This window comes from Berghia stephanieae, chromosome 1 (assembly GCF_034508935.2).
Source record: "Berghia stephanieae isolate SIO BIC M18660-M18661 chromosome 1, UCSD_Bste_1.3, whole genome shotgun sequence".
NCBI classification, from domain to species: domain Eukaryota; kingdom Metazoa; phylum Mollusca; class Gastropoda; order Nudibranchia; family Aeolidiidae; genus Berghia; species Berghia stephanieae.
In genome coordinates this window covers 114779722-114801032 of record NC_088360.1, presented here as the reverse complement: position 1 = coordinate 114801032, position 21311 = coordinate 114779722, and the positions used below count along the sequence as shown (strand labels likewise).

At 34.6% G+C, this 21311-nt stretch overlaps 1 protein-coding gene across 10 annotated transcripts in view; it reads left to right on the top strand.

The window, feature by feature from the left end:
• The window catches only part of LOC144962806 (E3 ubiquitin-protein ligase RNF220-like), a 64558-nt gene that overhangs the window by 33159 nt on the left and 10088 nt on the right, over nt 1–21311 (top strand). For all 10 annotated transcript variants that reach the window (XM_078896079.1, XM_078896078.1, XM_078896072.1 and 7 more), the window contains exons 4-6: nt 1142–1184; nt 11553–11630; nt 13689–13731. In XM_078896079.1, the coding sequence (XP_078752205.1) occupies nt 1142–1184; nt 11553–11630; nt 13689–13731 (164 nt within the window). The remainder of the gene's footprint in view (nt 1–1141; nt 1185–11552; nt 11631–13688; nt 13732–21311) is intronic.

The following is a 21311-nucleotide window of genomic DNA, read 5'->3' as shown; positions in this document are numbered from 1 at the left end:
ACGTGCGATATACACAACATAAACATATTCATTTCGTTTTCAATTTGTTACGATTGTGGCAATTCGACACCAAAAATTATCATCATTATCAATTGGTCAGTTAATCTTACATTAAATAAATTAATCAGTTAATCAGTCAACGAATCAATCCTTGGTTTTTCTGTACCATATGAAATATTCAAAATTTTTATTGCTGATGGAACGAACGTTGATTTATACTTGTTAGTTCTACATTTAATCTGACAAAACCTTCTCCCAGATGGTAAAAGATTAAATTCATGGTATAAAATATGTTTTTTATTGTTGGTAATTGAGAATGCTTTCCTTTCTATTGCTTTTCCATGAATTCTTTCTACTCCATCAAGAGGATGGTTTATTATTTTTGATGCCTCTTTGATAGATTTTGAAATTTTTGATTTATCTTTAAGTCGGCATCCTCCAAACCATATGGTGCAGCCAAACGCAATTACACTTTTAATCTATGAGTCATAAACTCTTAACATAGTTTTCTTCCTTACTTGAAATGTTCTCAATTTCCTTAGGATGTATAATCTTTGGGCAACTTTCTTAGATATTATATTAATATGTTGAGAGAAATTGAGGGAACTATCAATGGTTATTCCTAAATATTTAAAATAGTCAATTATCTCAACATCATCTTTACCGATCGCCACACACTTTAAGTCGTTTTTATTTTTTACACCAAACACCTGTTCTTTCGTTTTTTCAACATTTAATTCAAGCTGATTTTGTTTACACCAATCGGTGAATATATTTATTTGTTTGAAATAATTCTTTTCGGTAACTTTATCTTTTAATAAGCCAAGAATAGCAGTATCATCTGCATATTTCACTATAAAACAATTTTCAAAGGATGGTCTGCAGTCGTTGGTGTATAAGATGTACAGGATTGGGGATGTCATTTAGAATTAAAATCGCGTTGTAGGTAACATATAGATACATGTTTTTTTTGTTTTTTGTTTTTTTGTTTTTTTTTTTGTTTTTTTTTTTTTAATTTTGTATGCAACAAATATATATTTATTAATATTATATTTATCGACTCTCCTCGACATGATCATTAAGAAAATCTATTGGGGTAATTCACATTTTCATTTATCACATCCCCCCCCCTCTTCCCCAGAACTGGAAGAAAATCTAGAGACACCACACCTCAAGGTCGAAAGGTAATTTTGTTTTTAATTTTATTCTTAAATAACCACTCTCGATCAACTCCTATCATGATGTAAATTGTCTTCTTTGTTTTTTAAATCTCAATAATGTGAAGATTTCCTCTATGTTTTTTTTTAATGGTCGGGGTGGGTTGTAGCTCGATTGGAAGACCCCCGACTAACACACAAATAGACCCAGGATCCTGCGTTACATAATTTCTTTTTGTTTTGTTTTGTTTTGTTTGTTTTTTTGTCTCCCCTCACTCCCCTGTTTTGTTTTGTTTTTAATTTTAGTCGAACTGCATCCACCACTCTTATGACTTCTGCATTCATATTCTGGGGGTAGGCTTCGCTTCAACCCCATTTCAAGTCGATTATTTGCTTTAGTCATAATATACCCCTTCCGAATTAAAAGACTAAAATATATGCACTTTTGCATTTCAGATTAAGATCGTATCATATTATTATGTTATTTATTGCTTTAGAAGGTTTAGAACTGAAACGTTCATTGTTTTTTTTTCTTTAGTTTCATTTTGATGATTTTAATTTTACCTAAAACCCGGACTTGCCTACTATTATGAAAAATTCGTAGAATTACGAAATGTTGTCTCCAAATTCAGAATTTCATGAACATCTCCAAGTCGGTAAAACTTGTTGAAAATGAAAGTTGATGCCAGGCTAAGTTAAAGATTTTGAGGTGTTCTTTAATTCTTATGCGAGTAAATTGTTGATTATTAAAGTTAACTATAGTGAGGACGATTTTAATCTCCTAAAATTTACGAATTTTAAAATTTTCAAGTAGGCAGGTTTTCTTATACTCATGCAACCCTAATGCTAGTATAATAAGCTAGAAACCACAGTCTCTTAGATTGTCAAATTTTCCGTGTTCTTTCCTGTCCTGTCTTGCCTAGACGACGTTGATATACGGTCCTCGGATGCGTATAATGTATAGCAGTGTATCAAATGATAACTGTAGATATCATGTTGTGTTTTTTTTGTTGTTTTTTTTTTCTCGTTTATTTTTCTTTCGGTATCACCAATCCCAGTGGACAATGCCACACAAACAAATAAATAGATAATCACTGATAGTCACTGATCCGTGCGCCGATTCAGGGACCTGTCAGTACTCCTATTTCCGTGGGAAGATGCTGTCCAGAATATCGCCTTGCTGCCTTAGCGTCAACGGATGATGAGTTAGTTGTATCGTCCGGTCATTGTAGCGAGTAGTGTTAGTCATTGGGCATTTCCATATTATATTATTATGTGTGCCTGTCTGTCTGTCTGTATTTCTGGGAAAAGCACGGATTTGAATGAAACTTCACTTTTCGGGATATTAATTGGTTTTGAACATGTTGTCTTTGCTCTTTGACTCTTTAAAGTCACTTTATATAGATTTCAATTTTCCAAAATTGGTTAAAAAGTAAAAAAAAAAAATAAAATAATGAATGTCGGAAGATAAGATAGCAACCCTTCAGAAACTGTAAGCAGAGAAAAATGGCGATATTTTTGTAATTATCCCGGAACTCCACATTCCGTGCTTTTCTCGTAGGGCCACCCATGGTATTATTATATTATGCGTTGTAAATAGCTTTTTAAAAATTAATTTGAGGATGTGATCGTCATCGAAACGCAATTTAAGTGTTATGTTGAATAATCTCTCTCTCTCTCTCTCTCTCTCTCTCTCTCTCTCTCTCTCTCTCTCTCTCTCTCTCTTATTTCTTATCTTCTCTCTTTCCCTCATTGGCGGAAAACTATAAACCGCACAGAGAAATGAAAATAACATCAAGTAGGAAGTCTATAAAACGGCATCAGCAGCAGTAGCCTGAGAAACGGGAGGTGGTTTCAATGTCTGACACTGGCAGCATGTCATAGGCTAGGCAGGCCAGTGGTACGGGATTACCAATACAATTTGTCACCGGCCTAATACCGGATTCTGTAACCCGACATCCGCCAGCACCACAGGGGTTCATGTCTGCTGGGTGGTTTAGCACAGATGGATAGGCAGAAGGAGGCTGGCTGCCCAAAGCATGGGATGGCAAGCGTATTGACCCAAAAGAAAGAAAAAAAAATGATTGATGACATCACTAAATTATATACTTTTTAGGCACACACACACAAAACAAACAAAACAAAACAAACAAACAACCCCCCCCCCCCCAGAAAACAAAAAAAAAAAAAAAAAAAAAAAAAAAACTAAAAAAAAAACAAAAACAAAAACAAACAAAACAAAAAAGAAACGAAAACAACAAACAAGCAAAACAACAACAACAGCAACAACAACAACAACAACAACGAACAAACAAACAAACAAAACAAAAAAGAAACAAAAACAACAAACAAGCAAAACAACAACAACAGCAACAACAACAACAACAACAACAACAACAACAACAACAACAACAACAACAACAACAACAAAAAAGAAGAAGAAGAACCAGACTGAAAAAAAATTATGAAGTAAAACAAAACAAAAAACATTTAAAACAAAGAAGCCTAGTGTTTCACTGTAAGTGGTGTTAGTTTGTTGGGTTTTTTTTTTTTATTTTTTTTTTTGCCTTTTTTTGTTGTTTTTTTTTTGGCAATTTTTTCTTTATTTACTTGATTTTTTTTATTTAGATACGTTATCGATTGCACTATGCATTAAAAAAAGTGTTGTCATTTTCTTTACTTGCCATAGAATGAATAATTATGTAGATATTTTTACCTTCCAAAGGAGACTTAGATTTAAAATAAGATAATGATATTTATATATTATTATGACCCTTCGTCGTGTGCCATATAATACGGATTACATTTCCTGCGTTGTACTCACCATTGTTGAAGTGTAGAGTAATTATTTTTAATGAATTCCGATTTAATCTGAATCGGTTTTAAACTTTATTACTCCTATCACTTATGTTACGTGAGCACGACACCATCCGGCATCGTATATTATAATTGTTATTTTAATCATATTATTTACAATTCACTTGTAAATTTTAACACGCGATATGAATCATGACAGTAATGATAGTATTATTATAAGCACGAGGTTTGTTTGCCTCTTAGTATGTCTTTCAATGATTTATTCAAATACTTTATTTAAATACTTTATTCAAATAGTTTTTCGATTGATCATCCACGCCTTGTTATCTTGTTTCTATCAATAGGAATACGACATGTAGAAACATTTGTTTAAAAAATCCAATTTGCATTGATTGTATCTTAACTCGAGAACTAATTAAAATATAAATTTATTTGTTGACCAAACTACCACGCCTATCTTTTGTACTGCTAAAATAATAGCGGCACGAGTCTATTTTAATAAGTGTACGGTGTCAATTTCTCTAGTCACGCATCTCGGACATTTTGCACTTTTAAATCACGGGTCACACCCTTTTATTTTTACAGTTAATTGTTCCATTTTATATTTTTAAAATTATTCTTTTTATGTGTACTTGTCTTTACCGGTTCTGCTGTTACACCGTACACTGGGGGGGGGGGGGGGGGGGGGGGGGGGGGGGGGGAACACATCGAAAACAGCTTTTTGCAAATTTTGGCCAGAAAACTCGTACGTCCTTCAAATATCGATCGATTAATCTGGCTCTCACCTTGTCAATAAAATCTCAAACCTGGGACTTCACGGAAATCCCAGGTTTGCTAGTTTTTGACGAGACAAAGGTAATTTTGATCCATCGATATTTAGAGGAAGGACGATTTTTCTGGCCAAATTATTATTTTTTTTTCAGAGTACTGCAGTGTTCTTGAGCGCGTGCGGAATACAATAACATAATTACGCGATAACCCCGCTCATATTGAATTTATATTATGTATCAGATGTTCCAAATAATGTAATGAAATCCGAGTTTTGCTGTCACATGTACACTTGAATGGGAGTTAGAGACATCAACCATCATCACCTCACATTCGTGTAAAGACACACCTCGTGAACAATGTCCAGCTGTGTTTGAAAACGTATAACGTTATATCTATAGTTCTAATAGCATTTATTGTGTGATCATCGCATGGACCTTAACTCTCTCCTTACCTGCCATTTTCAGGATTTTCCCCAAAATCTCACACCCAACTAACACAATTACAATAATAGATTTTTTTATAACTCAAACACAATCGCAGTAAGCATTTGAGATACATAATTTCTTCAACAAAACATGCTCTACAACACTGTTTCATCATCATCATGTAGTTCCATATCTGAAGCAGACGTCGGAGGTCATCTTCCACCAAGCTGATCTATCTCTTGCCAATTCTATTAAAGCAGCGCCACCTTTCTCAGCTTCATCTGTCCAAGTTCTTATCCCTTTCAACACTGTTTATTTTCTTTAACATTTATGGTATACAAGAGAAATTTGAATAAGAAAAATGTTGGTTGTATCGTAACGAATGTGACGATTTTCCTATAGTTGGCAAGGAGAGGGTTAATACTGTACGTAAAAAGCGAATGAGAAAATGGAAACACCAGTGAGGAATATATTGATGGTGCCTACCTATGCGTTTAAGTAAAATACTTACCTGTTCTGCCCGCTAGACCAATCGTCCCAACACGCAAAACTATGTATAACATTTAATGTTTATAGTCATAGTCTGATTGAGATCATTCAGTGAGAACTAATCACCCAACTGACGGTCAACAATCAATAACAAATGGCTGAGTTACGGTTTCTTTGTTCGTTATATGTAATATATATATATATATATATATATATATATATATATATATATATATATATGTATGTGTGTGTGTGTGTGTGTATGTGTGTGTGTGTGTGTGCGTGCGTGTAATGTGACTGATCATTCAAGATGCTTGTTCAATATCTTTGGACAAAGACAACCTTGTGTTAGAATAGCCATGAAATACAACAAGAACTAAATCAATAACTATACAAAATGTGCATTAATATAGCATAAATACATCCACAGGTACATCGTGTTCGATGAACTTTACACTGAAGGCTGTCAGGAATCAAGCTTCTCTTTAATAATAGACAAATAGGGTTCCAAAGTCGTGGCGTCACTTCTTCTTAACAATGCTCCGAGCAACCAAAAGTAGTTCCGTTTGGAAATTGGTAAAACTGACAGGTCAACAATCAGGTTCAAAATATCGAACCCTTTTAGAAGAAACATTCGATTGATTTGATTTGTTAAAAGCAACTTTGCTGGTAGTGAAGAACACAGCTTGATTCTTTCTGTTAGAGTTTGGAACCAAAATGGCCGTTGCTGGGCAGGTGTGACGTCGCACATTTGTCTCTATTGCATGGTCGACAGACCTTTTTTTTTTTCTTCTTTTTTTTTTTTTCAAATAAAGACAGCCTGTTCAGTGATTGCGTTTCGTCCGTGACTCAGTCCCTTGAATATTGACTAAATAATTCTTACTTTCAGTACTAGTATTTCAGTATTGAGGCTTACTGTCATGTTATAGCAGTTGCGTACTATCAGTTTCCTTTTTTCGTAGAAATAGCAATCAAATCCTTAGAAATGTTGCAATAATGTGAGTTGTCTGCCTTATAGTATAGTATTCATTGTGTTCGGCATAACTAAAGGACACACACGGTGACAAACGCATTCCCCTCAAATCCAGGCAGTCACATTCACATTATATTATTATGGCTATGTAACGTGCCGGACACATTGATGGGACCAGAGTTATACGATCATTTTCACTAGCCATACTCGCGGTCGCTTGACTTATTATTATTATTATTATTATTATTATTATTATTATTATTATTATTATTGTTTTTGTTGTTGTTGTTGTTGTTATTATTATTATTATTTTAATAGAAAACTTGAGATTTTTAAATATATATATATATATATATATATATATATATATATATATATATATATATATATATATAATATCGCGCAAAATCTACTAAACGTGCTCAAAGCGCTTTTTAAAGGGTGGGTAAAGAGCCTTTTCCAAGGACTCAACTATGCGTCGAGCGAGGCTCGAACCCAGGAACTTCGATCCGAAAGCGAGTGTCATACCACAAGACCACATAGACGTATACATTATTGGGGCCAGAGTTATAAGATCATTTTCACTGGCCACACTTATTACGGTCGCTTGACTTATTATTATTTTTCTTAACACCTTAACACTCGGTTACTGAATGCGACACCTTATTTGCAGGGCCCGTACAGCTGGTTATTATTTATATCAGGGGAATGCAAGTGTATCACTACGCACGAAATTTTTTTTTTACCCTCTGATTTGAGTGGCGTGCCAATTTAGCACCCTGTCCAGGCGGATTATCTACCGAAGGGAGTTACACCTGGAGGAGGACGGCGATTGTAATCTTTGGGGATAAAGGATCGGGGCTTGCCTTCTAGGTCGCTAAGATCCCCGATGAAGTGTATGCAGTTTTCTGAAATTGTATATCGAGCTAAATGAATAAATTACGGAGGTTCATTCACATTTCCTGAAAGTTGCGTTGCTTGATATTGTCATTTCACATTTGTAACAGGGTGCAATCGATCTGTCTGACCTGTTTATCTTCCTTAAAAAAAAGTGCACATACGCAAACACCTGATATTAACAACAGTAAATAGATATATAGACAGGTGAATAAGTAAATAAGTTTTAAAAAACAACAACAAACAAACAAACAAACAAAAAAAAAACAAAAAAAAAAAAACAAAAACAAAACAAAACACAAAAACAACAACCAAATTAAAAAATTAAAAAATTAAAAAAAACCCCACAGAAAATGTCAAAGCCCACTGGGCCGCTACTTGGAAAATCCCAAGTTTGAGAGTTTTTGCCAAGATGTGGGTCCGTTAAATACTTGAAGGACGAATGTTTTTGCAGAGCGCGGCATTTAAATGGTTAAATATTAAAAACAAACTATTCACCCGATGATCACCCCTTTTTAAAAATCTTCCTTCCAAAAAACAAAAAAACAAAACAAAATGAAAACAAAGTGTTGGGTATCTATTTATTTGTTCATTTTCTATCCATCCACATATCATTTCCTTTGTCATCTTTCTTCTTTCTTGCTCATATTATATATATCAGCTATTTATTATTGTACTTAAATTGAATTTAATTCTATCACACATAAGATAAACGACGAAGAACAATAGAGCAGTAAAGTTAGGTGCCCCAAACGGAAACAATAACAAGTTGCTAGTGATTTCCGTTAGGGACCGGAATAATTTACGCACAATATAGGTCTCCCAATTTTGTAGTTTGAGTTGTAGGCAATACACTTTCAGTATTGAAAATATGTTTACATAAAATCTAACAGTTGCAGAAATAATAATATAAGACTAAATTATTATGAAAATCAGGCTCCGAATAATTCTCGTTTTGTTCATACCAGCGCAATAATTTGCTCTGGTCTAAAAATAGATAGACGTAACTTTTGATAAATTTTACCTTTTTGTTCCATAAAATATCCATATCTAGACATTATTTGATGCATGATCGAGTATTTATGAATATGTGTTTCTTTTGCCACCTAACAGCCAAATTTTAAAGGTTATTTTCTTTCTATTATTTACATTGGAACGTGAGCTGTCAAGACAGGAACATGTGGTTTGCCATGTGCTTCTCGACCTTTGTTTACGTTTGGGGCACCTAACTTTACTGTTCTATATGGTATCGAGTATGTGAATATATAAACTTGATTTTGGAATGTCTATAGAAATATACACTTGATTTAAAGAGACAAAACAATTAAGATTTTAACCCTTGAAATAGAACACCGGTCCAAATTCAATGTTCCATTATGTGAAAATCCGTCTCGGCAGATCACATCTATTCACCTCACCGCACCGTTGTTCCTCCCCCTAGATCTACCCATTGTGCAACTCACTCTGTGCACCGATAGGGCCATTGGCCCAGTCTAAATACATATCGCAAAATTGAGAAGGATCAACTTCTGACGTCCGTATCGAATATCGTTTGCAAACATAGCAATTATCTTAATCCGTTCATGTTATTAAATTATGAATGTCTTGATACCGTCTAATGAATTGTTATAATAAAAATAGAGGGGGGGGGGGGGGGAATCGCGTGAGACATTTCGAAACAATTTTAACTTTCAATATTTTATGAAATGTATTGAGTTGTCTGGGGTTTATTTCCCTTGTCCCCTACTATATAGTTTGCAGCATGTTCAATAGGATTTTAGTGGTTTTTTTCTTGAAATATTATTTTATTGCTTTCAAAGCGGTATATTTTTGTTTAACTTGATTTTTCATTATCTATAAGGGGTGGGGATTGTTCTGATTTTTATTTTTTTTTAGAGAAGATGGGTTGGGGGGGGGGGGGGGAGTAGTTTGATTTTGCATGGCCATTTAATTTTCCCTTAGTGTGCTTGTATGAATAGCCACTTTGTTGCATTACTCAAACAAATAACATAATCGCGACACGGTTTTTTGGGAACATGCACGGGCCGCCTAGATATACCTTTCTGACTTTTTTACAATGTTAGTCCACACCCCTAATTTATTTACCACTTTAGGAGTTTCACAACAGTTGCAACTCCCGTGTATTTTTAAAAATTTCCTTTCCGGAACGCTAAAAGGTAATAAATAGTTAAGGGCGTTATTCTATCCTAATCTAGTGCGGCAACGTAAAGATGCTGTCGGCTAAGTCTAGTATCCCTGAAAGGAAAATAGAAAATCGATCAAACAAACGTTCCATATCAAAATCAAAAGGAATCATTCTTGGTGCCCAGTCAAGCAAATTGGGAGTGAGATATCATGCACAGGGCCAAGGGCGAAAACAAACAAACAAAAAAAGCAATCACGACAATGCCAGGTGGGTTTCGGACTTGTCAGGTCATAGTAAAATGCTAAAAGAATTGTTGCTGTTGTTGTTTGTAGTTGTTATTGTTATTGTTGTTGTTGGACCATATTAATGTGTTAAAAATCAAAGGGATGTGGTCTAATTATTGGGTTAAATCAAAATCAGACACATTGGGCGCTGCCATGTGCAATTTGAAATAATGCATGTAACACAATTTCGATTACTTTTACACACAGGAATGCGGCATTGATATAATTTTCACTTTTTTTTTAAGCGACACGTTTTTTATATTCTTTATTGGCTGATATTGTCGTTTTTTTTTATGAAATAAGTTTTTATTTTTAAAAGATTGTGCTTAGACTTCACTGTAAAGTCTCAGCCATTGATCAGCAAGTGATCGACCTCTGCGTTAAGACGTAACTGATCTTATTGTCATACATTTCATTATTATTTATTTTAAAAAATCATTAAATTAAAATTGATCAGTAAAAAAGTTAAACATCAATAATTGAATAATTTTTTTAAACCCCTCAAACTACATATAAAGAGGACTGTCTAATAACTTAGGATTAACATGAATTGCCACCATTTTTACATGGTTTATAAGTTGTCAATATATTATTATACGCAATTGAGTGATGCAAAATCTTTGAAAAATCAATACACGAGTAATGAGAAAGTAAAGACAGTTGAACGACATGTTTCGTCGTGTTCACAGGAGGTTGAGAATTTATAGGTGGTGAAGTAATATGTTTGTACCATAAGTTTATTGTTAGGTAGTCGTTTCAGGGTGTAGTGGTACGGCAGAAACTTTCGATGTGCAATTAATGAGATCGATTCCCATTTCGGGCAATTTTTTCATCATAGTTTGAATCTGTGAAAAACGATTCGTTTTATATTTTGAATGTCGATTGTCCACGAACAAATTGCGCTTTATTTAACTCGAGCATGTATATACCGCAATATCCACTTAACGTTGCAAGGGTTCCCCTAAAGGGGTCCTAATCAACAGCAACACATAAGACACGTAAGACGAGACATGACGCCTGTAAAGCGATGGTACAATTTTCCGATCCGAAGGCGAGTGTCATATCAAAAGACCACACATAGCCGCACAAATCTTTATCCCCATGCTGCATTCTTTGATTTATGGATATGGAATAGGCTTGATTTTTTTCTCTTATTCTAACGTTGTGTCCTATTCCTTCGACACTTCGCGTAGTGAGCAGTACAATGATTTTGCTGTTATCAAATGGTCATCGAGCAGACATTTTAGATAATGCTTGAAATTAAGTAATTGCCTCTAGACGTAATAGTCATCGTCGTCCTTATAATCATCCTTGTCTTCGATTTTGGCATAATTCATCACAATATAATCACATAAAGATAAATAGGCAAAAAAAAAAATTAAAAAAATAAAAAGGGGGTTGGGGGTGTCGAAATATGTAACATTAGAGTAAGACAGATTAGGCGACATAATAAGCCCTTATCTGCTGATGACTGTCGCGTTGTTGAGAAAAATGACATAATTTCAACATTCATTCAACTGACACAATTTGATGATCACAGTTTAAATCAGTTTTATTTATCTATATTCTTTCATATTCTTTTCCTCCAACCAGTTCCTCCCTTCGCCGTCTGGGTCCAGGAAAGGAAAGGACTCACCGCCACCAGAACTTGCATCTCGTGCTCGATATGACGTAAGTTAATAAAAATATGTCAATTTTTCAGCATTAAATTTATGAGCGTGTGTGTGTGTGTGTGTGTGTGTGTGTGTGTGTGTGTGTGTGTGTGTGTGCGTTGGGGGGGGGGGGGGGGATACATTTCTAAATTAAATTCTGGGTCTCTCTTCCACCCCCCCCCCCTTTTTTTTTTTTAGTCTCTAGATTCGAATTTTTATATCCAGCTTCGAATTTTTGTAACTTGGGGAAATTTGGATCGATGGCTGTGTTTTTATTTTACATTTATTTTACTCAAGTGTTGAAAAGTTTGCAAATTGAATTACTCTAAATATGTGTCTGCTAAATCATGATTAGTATATGTATTTTATTATAAAAAAAAAGGAAAATAAATAGATCGTCCACCCTCTCCCACTTCCGCTTGAAAATTGGATTAAATATAATATGTATCTTTTGTTGTAAGAAAAATAAGATTAAACACATTTTTTGTTTGTTACCTTTATCCAATCCAATCCAATCCAAAATAGTTGCAGCTTCATGTGATGAAGATTGACTCAAGTAGGTGTGGTCGGGTGACATTGACGTAATATCTATCTCTTGGTTTTAAACTGGTCGAGATAACTCTAGAATATTGTCAGGTTATTGGTTGCTATGACATTTTCAGGGATGCTGTTCCATGCGTGAATGGTACTGGGGAAGAACGACTTTTTGTGCGCATTGATTCTGGAATATGGCAGTGCATACGCATTTTCTATTCTTCCGTGGTTTTTCAATGTGTTAATAGGGATGGTGGTGGTTCCCTGTCGGCCCTTGAATGACATATTCAGCTTTTGCGTCTTTCTCCTTTCAATAAGTGGGGTCCAATTTATATGCCCCATCATGGCTTTTACACTGTGTTGTCGGTTGTAGTCATTGCAGACAAATCGACAGGTCCATCTTTGTATCATTTCTATCTTATTGATCGATGTTGATGTAATCGGGTCCCAAATGTATTCTTTATAAGGTCTTTCAACGTTGTAGCACATTTCTTTCACTCTTGTGGGGCATTATGATAGGTTCCGACGTAGAAATCTAAGGGTGTTATTGGCTTTATTGCATATCTTTTCAATATGTGAGTTCGAACTGAACTTATCGATTGTGATGCCCAGGCAATCAGCCCTTGTTTCAGTTTTCAATCTTTCGTTGTGGATTGTGTAGTCTTTGTCAATTATCCTCCTTTTATTGGTTACTCTGATGACTTGACATATTTTAGCCTGGAGACATTCGTAAAATCCAAGATAAAAATCTTTTGCGCTTTTTAAAAACATATATGTGAGGTAGTCAAACACAAGAGCTTATACATATATTGTTCTTATAATAACAAGAAGCTAATTTTTACATTTTGAATTTTCATAATCATAGTTTCATTGAATGTTACAGAGGGAAACGATTCTGGATAAGCTCAGCTCCTTTCGTAATACAAATAAACTTGTGATGATAAGATGATTACTCGTTAACGTATTTCTTACCAATAACTCTGTGCTGTCTAACTTTTACATAATATTTAGTGTTGTGAGACCCCTTTCCCAAAATTAATTATTGGATAAATAGATGAATAGACAGATGGATAAATAACTTAATAATAAATAATTTAATATATACACAAATAAATATTTTAATAAGTAAATGAAGAAATAAATAGATAAATGAATGAATAGATACCATGAATAAATATTTAGATAATCATATTAAGAAAGGAAAAAAAGAAGGAGAAAATACAGACAAGCAGGCAGATAGATAGACAGACACATAGACAGACAGAAAAAAGCTAAACTTTAAAATTCAATTTATATCAAGATGAACTTTATATCATATTCCGACTCGTTTGTTTTAGAAATTACTTTCTGGGAGTTATCGAAAAATAAGAAAAGCATGAGGAAAAAAAAAAAAGAAAAGAAAAAAATAAGTAAAAACTTAATATGAAATCCCAGCCCCCCCCCCCCCCCTTTTTTTTTTTTCTCCATCCATCTTTCCAGGCACATTTTTCATTGCTTTCCTGCTTTTATATTTTCATTATTTTTTTTTCTTTTTCTTTTTCAGAGTTTTCTGAGAATTCGCTGCAATCGACAGTCTCGACTCAGTTGTAAGTACAAAGGCTTATTATTAAGTAATCTGACTTGTGCTGTCTATATAGGCAGGTTGAAAAAATGCTATAACAATTGATTATTTGTAATTTGTACTTTTGCAAAAAAAAAAAAAAAAAGAAAAAGAAAAAGAAAAGAAAACCAAACAGATGAAAGAAAACAAAACATAAACAGAAAAACCCCCCACAAAAACTCCAATAAGACAGAAACCAAAAAAAAAAAAAAAAAAAAAAAAAAAAGCAAGAAAAAACATGAGAAACAAAAAACAAAACAAAAACAAACTAGTACAAAAAATGAATAATAGCAAAACAAAATCGAAAACAAAACAAAGCAAAACGAAGACAACAAACGTAATTTAGTTTTAAGATATGAATTGTTGTATTGATAAAATGGAAAGCTTGGTTTTTAAGATTGATATTGTCGCTAAATACTTGGATATTCTTTTTTCAAATGGGGGCGTGGTTGTTACAGAGATGGTGGTGATGGGAACGGTGATGATGATAATGGTAATGATGGTGCTGCTGCTGCTGGTGTTGGTGTTAGTGCTGCTGGTGGTTAAATGTATCATTTATGGGGCAATGCCAATAATAAGTTGACATTGGTTGAACCTGCCTGTAGTACAATAGTCAAGTTTTTTTAGGAGCCAGCCAACATTGACTAAGTTGATGGAATTTCATTCAGGTTTTGATTTTTTAAATCATAATTTGAGAAAAAAATAGGTGAATGCATTGTTATATTTCAAAGAAATGGACATGGAAATGTGACTGAATAGAACTAAATAGAACTAAACCATATGAATTCTAAATAATTTATGAATCAACATAATTTTTTGAATTTTCTTTTGGAGGAAGTAGTTGAGGAACTTTACCTTAACTTTAAATCTCTCTGCGGTAAGTGACGTGTAAGGCCTTGACATTTTCCTTCTGTTTCATCTGGTCCTTGGCTTCAGTCCTGACCATCTGCCAGGAGTGCAGCCAGTTTTATCCCTCTCCTTCTTCACCATCCTACGCCATGTTTTGGGCCTTCCTTCCCTTTCTCTTCCCTTCTACATTATATCCCAATGCCACTGCAGAATCGTTCTTTTTCCCTCTCCACAAGACATGCCCTATCCAATTCCATCTTTTCCTTCTTATCACCATCCATTTTCCATTCTTTTCGTTCTGTTTGATTCCAGAGCCATATACGAATACAGACAGGCCTAACGTTTTAAATTACTTAGCCTCTGTCTTTCGTTCTACGCCTCTTGTCTTCCAGATTTTACCAAGTCTCTGAAATGCTGCACTCTTAACCCTATCCTCCTCATATCTGATGTACTCCCTCAATATTTAATAACATTTGCTCCGCTCCTGGGTATGTGAAAGTTTTCGCATCTTTTTCCTCTCCTCCTCTAACCTCCATGCTCAGCTTTTCTTCTTTATTACTATTCACTTTCACGCGCTTTCATTTTCTTTTGTTGATTACGAGACATGTTCGGTTTGCATACATTTCATGCCGCGTGGTTTTGATCTGCAGATGCTCATTTTTTGATGAAATGAGTAGGTGAGGAAGCCCTGCATTTTTGTGTTGGTACGGATTTGGGTTTGTTTTTCTCTCTCTTCAATTTCGGATTAAATAAACCCCAAACCCATGAAACATGAGATTTTTTTTTTCTTTTGACTGTCGCATAGCCGATTAGTGAGTTTCATTATAAACGATGTCGATATCGTGTCTGGTATGTCTTTTTCTCATTCGTATTTCAAAAGTAGTTTGCAGACCTTTATTTGTTTATTTTGCATCAATTGTTTTCTTAATCCTTTACAGACAGGTCCAGATTTACTCTTACTTGAAATCAATCTTTCCGTTCACAAAGCGATGCGATTGACACCCAATTCCCTTTGGTGTCAAGGTGAAAACACTGTTATAGTCTACAGTGATCATAAGTAGATAATGGAAGAAATTACGAGTTAAAATAAATTCAAACTCCTCGTAACAGGGTTAGATTTTAAAACGAAATTAAGAGTGACTGACGTTTTGAAGAGAAATAATTTATAAAACTTAGTTTCAGGGAAAGCTATGTCTGTTATTTCGTGATATAGTATATTATCTTCTGCGATCAAATCAAGGAGTTATGTAAATTTTATTTAGAGCTTCGAGTACAATGTAATTTTAAAGAATTAGACCAGCGATCAACAACATTCAAATCACATGGAAAGTCTTTAGCCTTTCCTCTTGTGTAACGAGAGAATGTTCGAGAAAGACATGTAAATTGCATGCATTTAAAACAGCATGGAATACGGTGTCAGGGTGTTGAAGTCTCCCGAGAAATTCGATACATTATATATCACCATGCCTTTGTTAAGTTCCCCGGGGTTTTATTCTATTTATTTTGTTATGTCCTTTTATTGTGATTTAACATACGGATAAAATGCTAAATACACCCAGAGAAGCATTTAGATTCTAGTCATAAAGTAGTTTTGCATGAATTAAAAGATGTTTTATGAAATGAAATTCATTTTAATACTTTATTTTATTGTTTCATTATTATAAGTTTTTGTTAAAAATGATTACTGTCGAGATACTCCCGACAATAAGGAACATCCCCGCGCCAAAAACAGCAGATGGTATCAATCTTCAATGTTTTAGTAATAACAATCAGCAAAACATCAATATGTTTTTAAACAAGTATAGCTTCCACACAAGGATGAATAAAGTATATCTTATCTTATATTATGTTACCCCTGCCTCTCCCCCACCCCTTCCCACACTCAAAAAAGAAAAACACCCACAAAACAAAACAACAACACAATGAAACAAACAAACAAACAAACAAAACACTCAATCGACGAACAATTATCTTTTTAGTGCGATTTGTGTTATCACCAAATAACATTGTCCATCACACTCTGAAGGATACGCATTTGGCTGTGTGTTGACTACTGATTCAATCAAGCTGAATTAATCAACCCTTGTTCGATCACCTCATTACAACTCCCCAATTTTTTAAAAAGAAAGAAAAAACAAATGGCGTGAGTTTTCACCAAAGAAAAGACTCGATGAGAATCAGATTGGTAAAAACTAGCAAATAAAGTAGTTATAATAAAATATCTTAAAAGTCTACAATGAGACTAAGCAATTGACGAATACTGGCCAAGCCCATGATTGAACTCGAAAAGCATCTATAACAAGGACTTAAATCCTGTAAAAGAGAACATCAGAAGAGCAAGCGATTTTACTCATATTGTTCAGCGAGCACTAGATTTTCTAATATGTATCCAAATAGCGAGCGGCCCTTTAATTGCAACACGATTACTTTCGTGTGTCAGTAATCGATACTATTTTTCACATTCCCTTGTTTAAGGTGAGAGAGTCATATTATACCTGTCAATTATTAAATATGATCGATGTATAAGTTGCGTCAAGAATATTTTGATTATTATAAAAGTAAACCTCAGCTTATTTCCAGATATGGTGAATGCTTTTTATTGAGAAAATGAAAAAAAAAAAAAAAAAAAAAAAAAGATTCCTATCGCCAGATCTCCACTTTTTTTATTTTGTGCCTTTCAATGAGATTTCCCCACCGACTTTAGGACATACATAGTATCTAAATCTAGTTTTGATAAATGACAAGAAATAAAGTTTGGAATCATGCATTTCTGATCCATTCAGATTTTTTTTCTTGGATGTTCTGAAACTACTATCCCAAAATTGTACAGATTTTTTTTCTTGGAAGTTCTGATAATATTTTCCAAAAATTATACAGATTTGTTTGGGGTTTTTTTTTTTTTGTCTTGGACGTTCTGATACAATTTGCCCAAAATAATACGGATTTGTTTTTTCTTTGAAGTTCTGATATATCTACTACTTTTCAAAAATTATTGTTATTTTTTAATTTTTGTTTGTTGTCTGTGACAGATTGAATTAAGCTAGTTTTTACTACCGTGCTCTGAACAAAAAACACATGAAAAAAACTGGCCAGAAAACCAGTTCTTTAAACATCGATCGATTAAGACGACCCTCCTCTTGTCAAAAAGTCTCAAACCTTGGACTTGAAGGTTGTGTCAGGTTTGAGAGTTTTTGACAAGATCAATAATTTTATCCGATAGATTAAAAATTGTGTTGTTTTAAAAAAAAAATCAGAATACGGAAGTTTCCACGTGCAGATCTGACATCCGAATCCAATTATGGGCCTAGTTTAAAATTGTTGTAATGGACAATATTTTGCTTCATTGTTTTTTAGATTTCCATTACAACAATGAGCCAATAAGGAATTGGGTTATCAGAACTGCAAATATGTGCACGTTGGGCAGTATGATTTGGGTCTGTGGTGACTTTGGAATTGAAATGCACTTCAGGCTGCTAGTCAAATCTTTTAACCTTCCTGTATGTGACCTGGCCGTGCTCAGAAAAAAAGCACATGAAAAAATCTTGGCCAGAAAACCAGTTCTTCAAACATCGATCGATTAAGACGACCCTCATCTTGTCAAAAACTGTCAAACTTGGGACTTCAAGGTAGTGTCAGGTTTGAGGGTTTTTGACAAGATCAATAATTTTATCCGATCGATTAAAAAAATGTGTTGTTTATATCAGAATACAGAAGGGAAGTATCGACGTATATACATATACCTATATATTTAACCTTCGAAGTATGTGAACGACTATCATAATGATGCAAAGAAATTGACATTAAGATTGTAACATTTCTTGCATTTCAAAATGTCTGTGTTACTAGAGCATTTATATAGTGCAATAAAACGTCCTTAACGCGCTTTACAAGGGGTCCATGGCCAACAGCAACACTTAACTTTTCGACGAGACCTGACGCCTGTTAGGCGATAATAACAAATTTTCAGACAGAGACAAGGCTCTTAACAACTAGGTCTTGTCTTGTCATTAAGTCCCAACTCGTGCTTCGAAGATAATCGCCACGGTGAGTATGGTGAGGACAAATGGACGTGCCGAGGCTTTTATTTAATATTGATTTTATTGATTTCTCTGTCAAATACAATTAGGCCATTAATTTTAAAAATATTTTCGGGCAGAGAATTCCTCATTCTGATGGTGCTTGGAAAAAAACAAAACAAGTTGAGATGAGCATTAAATCGTGACTGCGGGACCTGATATGATTGCTGCTTTCTTTTGTTTGGGATAAGGCGACCAATTGGGATCGTTGTCAGTCCATGGCGAGCCTTAAAGAGGACTTGGGCCTTTTGTATAGTGCATCTTTCATGTAATGGCGACCAGTGTTCAGGCTCTTGCGCATCTCACTGATACTTCCAGTCCTCCTGTAGTTGTTACAAACAAACCTACATGCTCTGTTTTTAGTTTTCTCGAGCTGTTCCATCTGCTTTTTACTCTTGGGGTCTCAAACACATGCACAGTAATCTAAAATTGGCGTACAATGGTACTCATTTTATAACTGAGTACAGTGAGAGAATGTGAGGAATGAGCCTTTTCCAAGAACTCAACTATGCGTAGCGTAGAGCGGGTCTCGAACCCTGGACCTTCCAATCCGAAGGCGAGAGTCATACCACTAAACCACACAGCCGCAAAAAAAAAAAAAAAAATAAATAATTGTAACCAAAAGTCACAATCTAGAGGGCCAGTTATATCGGTAGTATCATTTAAACTTTACATTGTCATTTGGATATATTTTTTCCCCATTAATTTCATGATTTGTACACTGGATTGTAAATGTTGACAAGTAAAATGCATGTCGTTGATAAACAATCTTCAATCATGATAATTTATCTGAGACTTGTGTATGATTATTATGGTTGTTGCTGTTATGATTATTGTTGTCATGAATATTTCATCATACTATGAGCATTGCACATTCATGGTTCATTCGATTATGAACAATTTTCAATAACTTCAGTATTCTATGATAGTAATTTTCGACATTTACATTGCCGTATTGATATATTTTTCCTTACAGTCAAAGTTGTGTAAAACTGTTTGTGAATGATACACTATAAGTTATCTGAGATTTTGTAATTATAAACTATTCTATACAGGATAATTCCAATATTCAGCCTTTAATAAGATAAGTACCTAAATAGTCACCAAAAATACCAGATGAAATAATTATTTATCATTTTATTTTCATTTTTTAACCTTATATTTTTTTTCTGTTAATTTTTCGCCTCAATCGACGTGAACTTATTTGCAGGTCTGGTAACCCAATTCCTTATGGGCTTATTGTTGTAGTGGACATCCCAAAAAATGACGCAAAATATTGTCCATTTCAACGTTAAACTAGGCCCATAAGCGGCTTCGGATCTCAGACCTGCATAATATATTATGTACAAGTCGGTCTCAATGATGCAGTGACGAAGGCAACCCACAAAAATACCACTTTATTTCAGCGAAAATAATAAATGTGAAGTGAAAAAAAAATTCACATGACAGGCAAATCTACCAATTACATGATATCTATCTATGCACCTCAAGTTTCCCATAATATAATATAATAAAGCATGTAGCATTCACCCTCATCTGTAAATCAAAGGCACGTTTGTTTAAGACCTACAAAATATTTCAATGCCCATTTCCCCCCATTATAAAACTAAGCATTTGAATATAGAAATATCCTATAATTCATAGGGTCAGCGTGGCTTAGCGGTACGGTCTTTGCTTCGTACCCAAAAGGTAACGAGTTCGATCACCCGCCTCTGCGTTGTGTGGCCTTGAGCAAGTCACCTAGCCCTAGCTCACTTTGCAGCGCTGCACTGCGGCTGACGCCTGGGTTATTCCAGTCTTCCATTGGAATAGACCCTAAAGACAAATTTCCCCTTGGGGATGAATAAAGGGAATTTTATTTTTATTTATTTATTTAAACATGTTCAATGCGTTTTACAAGGGGTCTCTTTAATCTTTCGCCAACAGCAACTGCACCTGTTCGGCGAAGTTACATTTTTTTATTCCGACTGAGACCTGTTAACGGCCAGGTATTAATTTTTTTACCTGATTACGGTGAGAGAATGTGCGCGAAGAGCCTTCTCCAAGGACTCAACTACGCGCCGCTTAGAGCGGGATTCGAACCCAGGACCTTTCGATCCGAAGGCGAGTATCATACCACTAGACCACATAGCCGTACTTACCAAAAAAACCAAAGCTATCACATCCCCTGTCCTTTCCCTCCCATTTGTCCCTTGTATAATAATATGCTATCAATCACCGCTTAGTTTTAAAAAAGGGATGTTAAATATATAATAAAAACGACCACTAACGATACGGAATATGCTTTCTGTCACGACATCCAGGTGTCTGCGAGTTACAGCAGCAAATAGTTGTCTCCTCATGTATACATTGTTGGTAAGAGGAGAAAATAGCCTTCTGTTTTATCTTACCTGTTTTTTTTATTTTTAGAGACTCGTGTAAAGGATCCTCCGGGTTTCCCACCTTTAGAGTGTGATTTTCAAAGGCATTAGCATAAACTCTTTTTGATGTTTATTGTTTCTTTATTCTGCATTGTTAATTTGATGGGAGGGAAAGGGCAGAGGAGGTGATAGCTTTGGTTTTGGGTGTTTTTTTTTTTCTTTTTCGGGAATACGTAAGTGTTTGGCGAGGGGTAATGCGGGACGGCGGATGGATACGAAAA